A 13,893-nucleotide genomic window follows, 5' to 3' on the forward strand; every position below is an offset into this window, starting at 1 on the left:
GGAGGCAGGGGGACAGTAGCCCTGTTGTGACCCTTGCCCCTTCTGCTCTGTACCAGCCCTCCAATGGCTTACTGGTTAAACTATATAACTTTAATCTTTTAACCAGTGAACTATTGTAATGGGTATTTACATCCCAAGTAGCCGTGCTCACATGAGATGATCGTGGGGCAAGCTGTTGCATTGTAGAGTCACACCCTGGCTTGCCAAGCAGTAACTGGCTATGAAGGCAGGCCCTTAGATTATGGAAATGATTTCCAATGAAATGCCTCAATGATACTTGTCTAGAGATAACAGTAACATTTCTGGATATTTCTGAATTTGTGGATATTGACCAGAATAACCCCATGCTACGCAGTTGTTATTTTATGGGCTACTTCAGATCTCTTTACAGTGTTCATATTTTAAACCATTGGTATAGCTGATCCAGACAAGAATATATTTCAGAGATCAATGTTTAGATTATACTGTGACCATATAGCGTTCGGAATTGCCCATAAATCTTTATACAGTAGTTGTTTGCTGCCTTCAAAGTGAAGATGCATATGAATGAGCTTTGTTGTTACATGTCTAAAAGTGAAGAAATGATGGGTAATAGTCGGTGGACATTCATCTATATAGCTGCCTAGTTCAACAATCTCGTACAGTGTGCAGTCCAAAAGAGGAGGTTGGCAAACAGTCGGCACATAATACTCAGACACCTGAAACTTGGCATTTCTGGGTCAGTTATTAGAAAATGAGACACGGCTACTTCCTTGCAAATGGCTTTAAATAGTAGTTGAATATACTTCAGCATGAATTAATCACTAATCCATTTGACTGCACCACTGGTTTTCTGTGACTTCTGAGGTTTGTGCTCAGATGTGATCAAAGGGACTGTCAAATGTTTTCTCCCTTTGGGCTCTTCTGGCTTTTGCATATCAGTTTGGGGGTACTCTAGAGACTGTTAATCAGCCTTGTTTTTCAGTACACAGCTAAATCATGTCTAGAAAGCCATATGAAGAGACTGCTTAGAAGCATTATGAAATATGGTATAGAAAAGAGATACATGGAGTAGGAAGAAGCTTTTGCAGAAAAATCCCCACAACATTGTTTGTCTTGTGTGGAGTTCAACATGTTTTTTCTGTAGTAAAAATTAGATAAAAAAAGTAAATAATTTAAGTGCGTGCCATGCTTGTGAAGAGTAAGCCGAGTGAGCCCTTGGCATGGAGCAGGGCTGCTTTTGAAAGGCTCACCAGACAAGTATCCCTGTCCACTTTTCTCTGAATTGTTTCCAGTCACTTCTCAATAGCAGCTTTGGCTTCTCCATTTCCTTGGTGCCAAGGGCATTCAAAATAAGGATCCATCTTGCTCTTAAGAAGTAAAGGCTAAGAGCAATTTAAAAATGGGGGGTCTTTTGCTTCTTAATCAGAGAATAGAGCCAATAAAAATAGTGAGGGAACGACATTTCACATAACAAAACAATACATTTAAAAAAAAAAAACCCTCTTGAATGTGAGTTGAAAATGTCAGATGTTGAATTTGATAGTGCCTTCTCAGTATTTGAACACTGGTTGTTATGGTGATGGTTTCAGTAGGGAATATTGTCAAGGATCTTTTGGTAGATTTTGTTTACTCTATAATCTTTATCTTATGCGAGAGTGTGACCAGTAACTCTTCTTCTAGTCAAATACTAATTATTGCTTTAATTGCACTAAGTAATGATTCACATGTTCTGCAGTCTTGCACTAGTAACACTGATATTTTTATGTATAAGTACCAAGCAAATAAAATAAAACGGATATGTACTTCCTGAGGATGTGACATTAAAATTTTGCAAGACTTTTGTTTTCTGTTGTGTTTCCAGTTTGTGCAGTAGGACACAATGTGTTTGTGACTGTTCTTTTTCCTATTGATACTGCACATGGTCCATCAAATATGTGAGAACTCTGCTGGACTTGGCCTGAAAGATTCTCTACATAGAGCACATAGGGGGCTGAAGGTGAAAAGATGTGCTGTTTTTTGCAACTATTGTTGTTCTTATAATTCTAGGGCAAGGGACAGCAAAAACTGCTGTAGCTGTGACCTCTCCTGCAGTAACTTCAACTCCAGTGGCTGCTGCACCGTTTAACAAGACATTTTCATTCTCTTCTTTGGGGTCTGTTATAAGCTTTTTTGTTTCTGTATATCTTCTAAGTACTGTATTGCAGCTACAGCAAATGATATCAGTGAGCTATGTAGTAATAATGAATAATAGCTACTGTAACCAATTATAAGTGTTTTCTATCCCTTGTTGTTTAATTGATGCTAATAGCTCCAGTCAAAGCTTGGAAAAGTTTATATGGTTTGTAGAATGGCTACATAAGGAAGTTTAAAGAGTTGTGGAGAATATGGCACAATTTTATTTTGCTGTGAACATTCTAGATCAGGAAGTGTGGATGAGAAATGCTGTTCATAGGTTTTGGGTGTCTGGTTGGCAGCATGGCAGTAGCCAGGTTGTGGAGAATTCTAGGAACCTTTGAATCAGCTGAAATCCAAGTGTTTAATTTGAGGTTATATATGTGATGGTTTATAAAGCACCACCCTGATGATCAGGCAAACTTATTTATTCTCTGCCTCATAAATCCATAGCAGAGACAACTCTAAGTTCACCATTCTGTACCTCTGTGCTTCAAACCAGTGCAGAGGAGAGTTACTCCCCTTTGGAGAGGGGGCCGAAAAATGCATAATGGGGATACAGTAGTCACTTTTCTGCAATTAAAACAGCCAAAATGGATCTGGCTTCTTGTCTCTTTATCCAGCCAGGACAGATCAGTAAGAAATGAGGTTTTCCTAGAAGCCATGACAAGAACATGAGCAAATGAACCTTCAAATCTTCAGCTCCTAGCTGTTGAGAAGGCCTGAAGTTTCCTCCTCAAGAGGCTAAAGTTGAGAGGGAGGGTATCTGAGCTAGCCTTTGACTATGTTTGTAATCTTCGCTGATGATTTTCGTTCTCCAGTTAATTTTTCTAACTCTGGATATAGGGATGTTCATTATAAAAGGCGGGGTGTACACACTAATAAGATTCTGGTACACACAGGCACTGAAATTCCCACTAATGGCTGGAAATCTGGGCACACAGTCCAGTTTGAACTCGGTGAAGTTAAAAAAAACACAACAGCATGAATGCCATATTGTGACTTGAAAAGTAATCCACTCCTGGAGGTGACTGGAGTCCCAACGCCATCTGGTGATTTCTGTTACATAAGCAATAACACACAGAGAGGCATGTGTCATAAAGAGATAAAAAACATTGTTATCATGTTATAACCTCTGTTCTGAAATGTTTCAAGGGTGAGATGAAAAACCCATTTTATTTAAATAAATAAATAAATAAAAATACAAATTTCCTTGGCAAAGGCAGATGAAATAGATATTCTGTGCATTTACATATTCGGGTGAATTTCTTTCTTTGAAAGAAGTATAGGCAGGTGTTTTAAAACAGAGGTTTGGGAGTCTCCTTTCTAAGTTCTGTTGCAGATTCTGCCACTTTGTCTAGGATTTTAGATTGTTAATCCCTCTTGCCCTAGTTTATTAGTCTATATGTTGGGTGTAACACATAAGCACTTGTTGCACTCTTCAGAAGACCCAAGCATTTAATCTGTAAAGTGGGAAGATAAAATTTGTATCTAAAAGAGAAAATCAAAACCCCTCTCTCATGGTACCAGCCCCCTTGTCATAGCCTAGGAAGTGGAGTCCCTCTGATTGTGCCAGTAGTGTAGTGAAACCACACAGAGTTCTGAAGCTGCAGCAGCATCTGTCTCGGAGACTCAGGGTGAAGTGGCCAGAATGCTGAAATTCCTGCAGGCTTTCAGGTTCCCCAAAGGGTTCCAGGCCTCATTATGGTGGCTTATTCAGCTAAAACTAGAGTAAATGTATTTCAAAAATGTAGCTTGTTAAAGTATGTTTATTTTCCACAACTCGCATAAAAATAGTCGTTTAATGTATATAATGTTCTGTATGGCTTCCTCCTTCATGAGCGGTAGTAAAGAACATTTAATTATTCCATAGTACATATACATAACCACTTGGCTTTAAAGCTATTACTTAATTTTGAATAAATCCATGTACTCCTGTAGCTGTCGCTGCCATTATTCTCTACCATATCCATGTTCTGCCAAGTCAGCTTATTGCATGGAGCTTTTCCTAACAGTGAATGGAAGAGAGGAGCAGAAACAGCAGAGGAGAAGGACATAGGAGATGAAGTGGTCAGAAAGGTCTTGAATTAAACCAAACTCTTTCTGTCTATAACTTAGAGCTTTGTCACAGGTAGGGAAATAAATGTAAGCCATTCTCCCTGCTTCTGTCAGTTGCTGTACAGTAACAGGTTTGTGAGTAGGAAGCAGGATACATCTGCAAAACCCAATTTTGTATGTCCCTGTTCTGAGAATCTGGGTTTCACTATTAGTCAAGAGGAAGGAAGAATTAACACTGGAAACTAAGGCTGTGTCTACACTACATGCCTCTGTTGGCAGAGGCATGTAGATTAGGGTTGTAGGCAAAGGTAAATGAAGCCGCGATTTAAATGATCGCGGCTTCATTTACATTTACATGGCTGCCGCGCTGAGCCGACAAACAGCTGATCAGCTGTTTGTCGGCTCACCGCTAGTCTGGACGTTCCCCCTGTCAACATCAAAGCCCTTTGTCGGCAGCCCCGTTATTCCTCGTGGAATGAGGTTTACCGGGGCTGCCGACAAAGGGCTTTGATGTCGACAGGGGGAACGTCCAGACTAGTGGCGAGCCGACAAACAGCTGATCAGCTGTTTGTCGGCTCAGCGCGGCAGCCATGTAAATGTAAATGAAGCCGCGATCATTTAAATCGCGGCTTCATTTACCTTTGCTGAATAAACAACTCTACATGCCTCTGCCGACAGAGGCATGTAGTGTAGACGTACCCTTAATGTTGTCTGTCCCTTTTTCTTTTGGTCCCCAGGACGGGGTTTAATTTTGGTGCAGCCACGTCTACTGCCGCAACACCACCCAGCCTTGCAACCTCAGAAGGTAAATTGTGTAAAGTGTGAAATATCTCTTGTTTCTCCAGTAGATGAATACTTACACCTTTTTTCATTCATACAATTCTTGTGTTTTGTTGTTAAAACTGCAGTAACTACAATAATATTGGGTTTTGTATCCTAATGCTGGATTAAGCTATGTAATATGCAAGAATCTGGGCCACCTACCTTTCAATTAAGAGTAAGCAAAATATTTGTTCCCAAACACATCTAGTGATGTATTAGCACATGAAAAGGGCAGTATTGGAAATTATTTCCTCTGCTGTTTTTAATCTGCAGGCTTTAAAATGGCATAGGTATAGGTGGCTGGCTGCCTAGCGCGATCAGCCTTAAGTAGAGCGTGTACATGGTGAGTGAGGGGGAGGATTTGGAATGGTTTATAGCCGCATGCCTCTCAGAAGCTTGTGAAAAACAGGCAGGCTGCCTCCCGTACTTAATCTTTTGGTTTATGGGTGTATTATATTTACCAATAACTTATCTGGAGGAAAAATTTCCCTTCTGTATCAGTGAGCAAATATTCCATCTTTTGCAAGGAGATAGAACTGATTTCATTTAATCTTCAACTTCCAGATTAGGATCTTATACATTTGAGTAAATACAGGCAGTCCCCAGGTTACATGGATCCGACTTACATCGGATCCCTACTTACAAACGGGGTGAGGCAACCCTGCACTAGCTGCTTCCCCCCAGCACACCAGGGAGACGTGAAGCTAGTGCCCCCACAGCAGACCAGGGAGACGCGGAGCGGCTTTTCTCAGCAGACACCTCAGCTTGAGAATAAAGGACTGAGGGAAGTGAGGTGTGGGAGAATAAAACTGAGCTCTAGAGAAATGTTTGGCTAGAGTTTCCCCTACAATATGTACCAGTTCCGACTTACATACAAATTCAACTTAAGAACAAACCTACAGTCCCTATCTTGTATGTAACCCGGGGACTGCCTGTAGTGGTGGTAAGGGGAGGCTGGAAGATTCAGCAGGTCTGAAGAACTGCTTGTAGTGGTCTGCATTACACAGATTATTTCAGTTCTTCATACCACTCTCCCTGGGTCAGCAAGAATACTGTGGCCTTGATTCTCTATTTACAGTGGAGATGGGAGTTAAGTGAAGAAAACTGATAAGGACCTTAAAGTTTCATGAGGAAATAAGTCCTACTAATTCAGTCTCTGTTACTATTGTGTATTAACCTGTATCACTTGGACATTTTCATTTAATTTAAAAAATATGGGTCAGTAAGGACAGAGAAATGAAATCAGGACTTCTCAGTCCTGCTCCCTCTATGGCCCCTAAGCTACTTGGTCTTTTTATGGACTGATCCTCTGGCACTCAATACTGCAAAACTAATCCATAATGTTGTTGTTATATTGGGCTTGAAAAAATGTCAGGGTTAGTTAGTCATCTGATAGTCGCGAGACTGTACAGGCTTTGAGGTAGGAGTATTTTCTTGATACCTGTTTGTAAAGCATTCAGCATGCTGGTACCATACAGATGATAATGAGCATCGCAACCTGTAACTCATTTTAATTCCCTTTATGTCTCTCCAGGAGTGACAGCTCCTGCTAAAGAGTCGAGTCAGCCTGATGCATTTTCACTTGGTGCGGGTACTAGATTTGGAACAGTTCCGGAGAGCTCATTTAGCTTTGGATCCATCAAGCCAGCCAACATTTCAGGAGTCCCCGTGGCAAGTGGCTGTTCTGTGGATACCGCCCAGACAAACAGCAAACCTGCTCCGACTGCCACTTCAGCTCTTTCCACAACCTCTGGCAAACTAGAAGTCCTTCCGTCAAAACCAGGAGAACATTTATTTCAGAGTAATATGGCTGGGGAAACTCTTGGAAGTTTCTCTGGATTAAGAGTTGGTCAAGCAGATGATAATACCAAGGTCAATGTTAAAGCACCATCTACCAACATAGTTAGCTGTCCACCAGCTAAAACATCCACAGTACCTTCTGGATTTACCTTTAGCAGCCCTCTGCAGTTAGGGAAATCTGTGGAAGCCACTTCAACATCAGTCATGGCCACCAGTACAGCATCCACGTCAGTCAGCGCAAATACCACTGGCAGCATATTTGGCAATGTCCAGTTAACCAACACAGGACCTCCTGGGGTATTTAGTCTTGGAGGATCTTCAGGTGGCAACAAGCCTGCTTTTTCATTTGGTATTCCACAAGCAAATGGTATCACAACATCCACCTCCGTACCAGCAACCATCACCACTTCAGCATCCCTGTCATTTGGAAGTCTTTTGAGTTCAACGCCAACTGCTGTCTCCCCAGCACCTTCTAGCACTGCTGCAGGGGATGTCAAGCTACCGTCTTTGTCTGAAAAGCCATCTGAAGGGGAAGCAGTGTCTGCACCTCTAACTCCTCAGCCCCAGACACCCCAACCCCAGACACAATTACAGCTGTCCGAATCTGTTAAAGACGAACAGGCTTTATCTCAGTATCTGGCAGGAGACGCAGATGTGACAGGTCCTAGCACCTCCTTGACGCCTTCCACCGATACAGTCTCTACAGTTACCTGTGTTAGTGAGTCGAATGCAGAGGCAGTTCCTCCAGTCTCTGCTCCTGCCCCACTGGAACAGAACATTTCAGCGACCACAGCCGCAGCAAATGTCGTCATTGCCCCTTCTGCAGAAACAACAAGCACATTGGCTGCCACCACAGACACTGGTGCTTCTGTTCAAAGCCCAGCTATTGGTACTTCTGTATTCGGGGCTGTTTCTTCAAGTTCCTTGGTGTTCTCTCAGCCTCCAAATTCCAGTTCTTCTGCTTCGGCCTTTAGTCAGCCTGCTGGTGACACAACCACCACCCCTTCCACTCCTGTTTTTGGACAGCTGACAGCAGCTACCACAGCATCTTCTCCATTTGGCCAACCCACTGGCAGTACAGTCTCCACCACTGCAGCTACTACTCAGGTAGCTGGCTCAGGGTTTGGCACATCTACTTTTGGCACAGCAGCTGCAGGTGGCTTTGGTCAGCCAGCATTTGGGCAAGCACCAGCCTTTGGACAGCCAGCAAGCAGTTCTTCAAATGGTTTCACCTTCTCTCAAACTGGGTTTGGGACCATGCCCGTTTTTGGCCAGTCATGTTCCTCTACTGCAGTTTCCAGTGGTGGAAATGTCTTTGGATCGCCATCTAGCACCAACAGTCCCAGTTCCTTTTCTTTTGGCCAGCCATCTGCCAGCGCTGGTGGTGGACTGTTTGGGCAAAGCAGTGCTCCGGTTTTTGGGCAGAGTGCTGGCTTTGGACAAGGTGGATCAGTGTTTGGTAACAATGCTGCTGCCACCACTACAACAGCATCTGCTGGCTTCAGCTTCTGTCAAGCTTCAGGTAAGAGGTGGGAGATGAGGACGGGTCGTCTAGTTAACTGTCAGATTGAGGTAGTTAAGCAGTATTTCCTAGGGGAAACTAGAACTAATTGTGATGCCTTCTGCTGGCAGGGGACATAGCAAATCCGATCCTGTGTGAGACTTGCAGTTGGAGACTAAACGGTCTGCCTTAGTACTAATTGCTTCAGTCGAAGCCCTATTTGAACAAAGAAGCTCCAGTTTAGGTTCCCATTACTAAGTATAGCTTAACATGATTCTAAGCAATGTGCTGTGTTGTTCATTGACCAATAATTGAAGAGTTTTGGATTCAGTGTAGTCTTAAATTACACCGAAACAAATGGCTATTTAAGTACTTCAGAGCGTTACATTAAAGTAAATGGAGAGGACCAAGGTGAGCCTGTAACAGTGAGGAAATTCAAAAGGGCTCTTCAGCCGTATTAGTGAACTGCATTGCATACATGTCATCAGAACATATAGATGTACTAGGCAGCAGTTCAGCAGAAAAGAACCTGGGGATTACAGTGGATGAGAAGCTGGATATGAGTCAACAGTGTGCCCTTGTAGCCAAGAAGGCTAATGGCATATTAGGGTGCATTAGAAGGAGCATTGCCAGCAGATCTAGAAAAGTGATTATTCCCCTTTATTCGGCTCTGGTGAGGCCACATCTGGAGTACTGCATCCAGTTCTGGGTCCCCCACTACAGAAAGGATGTGGATGCATTAGAGAGGGTCCAGTGGAGGGCAACTAAAATGATATGGGGGGCTGGAGCACATGACCTACGAGGAGAAGCTGAGGGATTTGGGCTTATTTAGTCTGCCGAAGAGAAGAGTGAGGGGGGATTTGATAGCAGCCTTCAGCTTCCTGAAGGGAGGTTCCAAAGAGGATGGAGAGAGGCTGTTCTCAATAGTGACAGATGGCAGAACAAAGAGCAATGGTCTCAAATTACAAGTGGGGGGAGATCTAGGTTGGATATTAGGAAAAACTATTTCCCCAGGAGGGTGGTGAAGTACTGGAATGGGTTACCTAGAGAGGTGGTGGAGGTTTTTAAGGCTCAGCTTGACAGAGCCGTGGCTGGGATGATTTAGTTGGGATTGGTCCTTCTTTAGGCAACGAGCTGGACTCGATGACCTTCTGAGATCTCTGCCAGCCCTATGATTCAATGATTCTACTTTTAGCCACCCCAGGTAGTGGGTTGGTTAGGACCTAGTCACCTAGCGAAGTGTGCTTTTGCTTTGAGAAGTGTCTTGCAAATAAACAAGGGTGGAAATGTGGCTTTGGAGTTCCTGCCTGTGCAGATAAAGTGAATTTTTACACAGATCAGAACCCTGTCTGCCAATTTTCCTCTTGTTACACACGTTACTAAAACTGATTGCGTTTCTGTGCAGGCAAGGTTATAGCCTTCTGAGAGCCTTGAATGAAAGGTGCTAAGTGCAAAGTAATATTAGATAAAATGTATTTCCAATAAAACTAATTAGGCTAATTTAATTATAACAGATGGAACTATAGGAGACCTGCCTCTTGCATTAACTATAGTAATAAAGAATACTTAAGTCTGGGGGAAGTGAACTCCTGCTAACTGAAGGTGCTCCTAATTACAGAAACTGCAAATCGTATTACAAAGAATGTATTTAAGTGAACTGGGAAATGGAGTCTGGAGTTCTTTTTAATCAAAACCTTTCATTAGCTTTAACTGGAATCTTTAGGTAGCAACGCTGAGATCCTCTCTACACAGGAGAAATCAACAACCTCTACAGTATTTGTTCATAGATTGCAGCATTAGAGTGACATTAACAGAAATTTAGTATTAGCAACATCCCAAACACTAAAACAGATTTATTTTGTTTGTTTTAAATGGGGGGAGAGGGGATACTGACTTTCAAATAACACATAACTGATATTTACCTTGCTTCAGGGGGTAGCCGAGGTAGTCTGTAACAGAAAAAAACAGCAAGCAAACGGTCTGGTAGCACTTTATAGACTAACTTTTTAGTCTATAAAGTGCTACCAGACCATTTGCTTGCTGTTTTTTTCTGATCTTTACCTTATTCTTGTGTCTTATTCATGTGTTGGTACGTACCTAGTCACTCCAGCTCCATTTGGCAATGACCTTTACAGTATTATCAAGTTAAAACTGATTATTTGGGTCATAAAGTGTATTGCCCTTTTTTTCCTGGAGCTTCTGTAGTAATAAATGGCAATTCCTTTTAAATTGTCTGCTTCCGTAGTATTGCACTGAATGGAATTATATAGGAGCATCCTTTCCCTTTCTCCAGGATTTGGTTCCAGCAACACAGGTTCTGTGTTTGGACAGGCTGCCAACACCGGGGGCACTGTCTTTGGCCAGGTAACTACAAGATGTGCTGTATTAGTCTACGCAACAGGGTTCTGTACATGCAAACAGACTGGTCCAAAGTACTTTGCTTGTATCAAGCAAAACAGAATATGTTTTACAGCCAATAAGTAAAAACTATCCAAAACTATGTTGGTAATGTTTGATTATGTAGAGATGCAGCATCATGAAAGAGGACATAGCCCCTGTACTTCCTGTGGCATGCATGGACTTTCGCTTTGTTGTCTGTTTCAAATGATTCTGTCCCCCACAAAACAGCGTGAACAGGTGTCAATCTAGATACCATGAACTCCTGCACCTGCTCCAGGGAAAGGCCAGTGAGCTGTGTATGGAATTGTTGGTCAGATGTAGGCCCTGAAGTACTTGCAGGGAGTGCACAATGTGGATGTGAGACAGGGTGGCTAGCGTGGATATGATGCACCATTGTACCTTGTGTGGCCAAACTGGTGCACATTATAGCTGTGCAATTCTCCAGTGTCACTAAAGCTTGAGAGAGACGTAAGAAGATCCTAATTTAGTTCAGCCTTAGAAGAGCTACTAGTTAGCGCCTCATCCCTTTTATATCACTATTGTGAATGGAATTAGGCCAGTCAAAATCAACTGCATCTATATGCTTTTTTAAATGCTTTTCTGCCTTGTGCCGTTTGGATTTTCAGCAGTCATCCACTTCCACTGGAGGCTTGTTTGGGCCTGGAAGTGGTGGAAGAAGTGGAGGTTTCTTCAGTGGCCTCGGAGGAAAGCCAAGCCAGGATGCAGCCAATAAAAACCCCTTCAGTTCTGCCACTGGAGGATTTGGAGCTGCAGCTTCCCCGAGTAAGTAAAGCAACCGGCTCAATGTCTCATTTCATTCAATATCTTATTAATGACCTGAATGAGGGGATGGATTGCACCCTCAGCAAGTTTTAGGATAACATTAAGCTAGGGGGAGAGGTAGATATGCTGGAGAGCAGGGATAGGGTACAAAATGACCTAGACAAATTGAAGGATTGGGCCAAAATAAATCTGATGAGGTTCAACAAGGACAAGTGTAGAGTCCTGCACTTGGGACAAAAGAATCCCAAGCATTGTTACAGGCTGGGGACTGACTGGCTAAGCAGCAGTTTGGCAGAAAAGGACCTGGGGATAACAGTGGATGAGAAGCTGGATATGAGTCAACAGTGTGCCCTTGCAGCCAAGGAGGCTAATGGCATATCAGGGTGCATTAAGAGGAGCTTTTCCAGCAGATCTAGAGAAGTGATTATTCCCCTTTATTCTGCACTGGTGAGGCCACATCTGGAGTACTGCGTCCAGTTCTGGGTCCCCCACTACAGAAAGGATGTGGATGCATTGGAGAGGGTCCAGTGGAGGGCAACCAAAATGATTAGGGGGGGCTGGAGCACATGTCCTGCGAAGAGAGACTGAGGGATATGGGCTTCTTTAGTCTGCAGAAGAGAAGAGTGAGGGGGGATTTGATAGCAGCCTTCAACTTTCTTAAGGGAGGTTCCAAAGAGGATGGAGAGAGGCTGTTCTCGGTAGTGACGGATGGCAGAACAAGGAGCAATGGTCTGAAGTTAAGTGGAGGGAGGTCTAGGTTGGATATCAGGAAAAACTATTTCACTAGGAGGATGGTGAAACACTGGAATAGGTTACCTAGGGAGGTGGTGGAATCTCCATCTGTAGAAGTTTTTAAGTCCCAGCTTGAAAAAGCTGGGATGATTTAGTTAGGGTTGGTCCTGTTTTGGGCAGGGAGTTGGAGTCGACCTCCTGAGGTCTCTTCCAGCCCTCGGATTCTATGATTCTAAAGAAAATGAGTATAAAATGTACTGAGTTCCCATCTTGTTTTCATAGTGGTAGTTTTGTTCCTGGGTAATTTCCATGGCATGAAAGGCCTAACAAGCAACAAAGGGAAGTGGTGGAATGTGGGGGGAAGGGGAGGTGTACTTTCCCCAAAATTTACTTTTCAGGTTTGTGCAAAATGAATAAGGAAATATTCCAAATAAATAGCCAAGTGCTGCACAGATGGGAGAAGTCTGAAGACAGCATTCATATTTTGTAGAGATTTTCAGTACCAAAATATAATTCTTTCAAATTCAGTGCTGTAAGTTCTTACCAGTGAACTTCAGCTTCTAAGCTGGATATTAAAATCTTGTTTTTCTCCTCTGCAGCCTTTTTTACTTATGACAGTGTCCCACAGTTACCATTCTCTTCTGTGATTTTGATTTCTTGCCTTCTTTTGTTGATCTGTCATTTTATAGCTGGAGACTATGCAAAAATTGTTGTTAAAATATTTATTCTCACAGCTAATTGTAGAAGAGCCAGGAACCTGCCTTTCTCAGGATATCTCAGGAGTCTTTCTCATACTGATGTGTGATAAAAGATATTGATGAACCAAACAGGAGCACTGCAGTTAAATATAACAGATGTATTCAATGTGAATCCACTTACTATTCAGATCCCAGGCAGTTCTGTACAAGGATCCTGTCTCTCTTAATACATGGACCAATAGTGATGCTGGAGATTTTACTTTCAAATGTAGGAATGAGTAAGCAAGAATGGAAAACAAAGTTATCTTGAAAGACTGTGAAGTCCCTTCTGCTGTAGGAAACTAGCATCACCATTGGTGAGTTAGGAGACTAGATCCTTTATAAAAAAAAAAAGGCAGAATAGATGCCCTCAGGCATTTAAAAAATGTAAACAATACCAATATAATCGCACTCATTTTGGACAAGGGTTCTGGTCCACTTCAAAAAATTTTGGCGTTAACATAGATGAGTCATGTAGTCCTCCTGCCTTCACCCAGCAAGGGAAATTATAGTTCAGATTTTATACATATGTGGAGAAAAAGCATTTAGTGTTTGAAGTAACAGTGAAAAATGAAGTTGAAAGTGGGTTTGGAAGTGAAGCATCTCTATAGCATGGCTTTCTGTGGAGATTTAGTTGGGGCCTGTTGACTACAGCTTAATCTACAGCAAGTCATCCCATCTTCTGACATGCATACATACATGACTCTTCAAATGCCAGCCTCTTTATTTTGTTATAGTATCGATGGTATAAAATATATGCATATAGTTAGCATGGTTGGATTTTTAAGGACCTCCTCCTGATTTGTATTAGAGACAAGTTGACATGCCCATCTACATAGCTCTTATTTTCATAAGCATGTATTGCAGAAGCCATTTAATAACCTGCTTTTCCCCCAGGGTAACAGC

General features: G+C 42.5%; 1 protein-coding gene across 2 annotated transcripts in view; it reads left to right on the top strand.

The window, feature by feature from the left end:
- NUP214 (nucleoporin 214) overlaps window positions 1-13,893 on the top strand; it is an 87,063-nt gene that overhangs the window by 55,528 nt on the left and 17,642 nt on the right. For both annotated transcript variants that reach the window (XM_075905426.2, XM_075905427.2), the window contains exons 27-31: window positions 2,029-2,134; window positions 4,950-5,017; window positions 6,569-8,356; window positions 10,629-10,699; window positions 11,362-11,518. In XM_075905426.2, coding sequence (XP_075761541.2) covers window positions 2,029-2,134; window positions 4,950-5,017; window positions 6,569-8,356; window positions 10,629-10,699; window positions 11,362-11,518 — 2,190 coding nt within the window. The remainder of the gene's footprint in view (window positions 1-2,028; window positions 2,135-4,949; window positions 5,018-6,568; window positions 8,357-10,628; window positions 10,700-11,361; window positions 11,519-13,893) is intronic.

The sequence above is a fragment of the Pelodiscus sinensis genome, chromosome 23, assembly GCF_052426305.1.
Source record: "Pelodiscus sinensis isolate ZL-2025 chromosome 23, ASM5242630v1, whole genome shotgun sequence".
NCBI classification, from domain to species: domain Eukaryota; kingdom Metazoa; phylum Chordata; order Testudines; family Trionychidae; genus Pelodiscus; species Pelodiscus sinensis.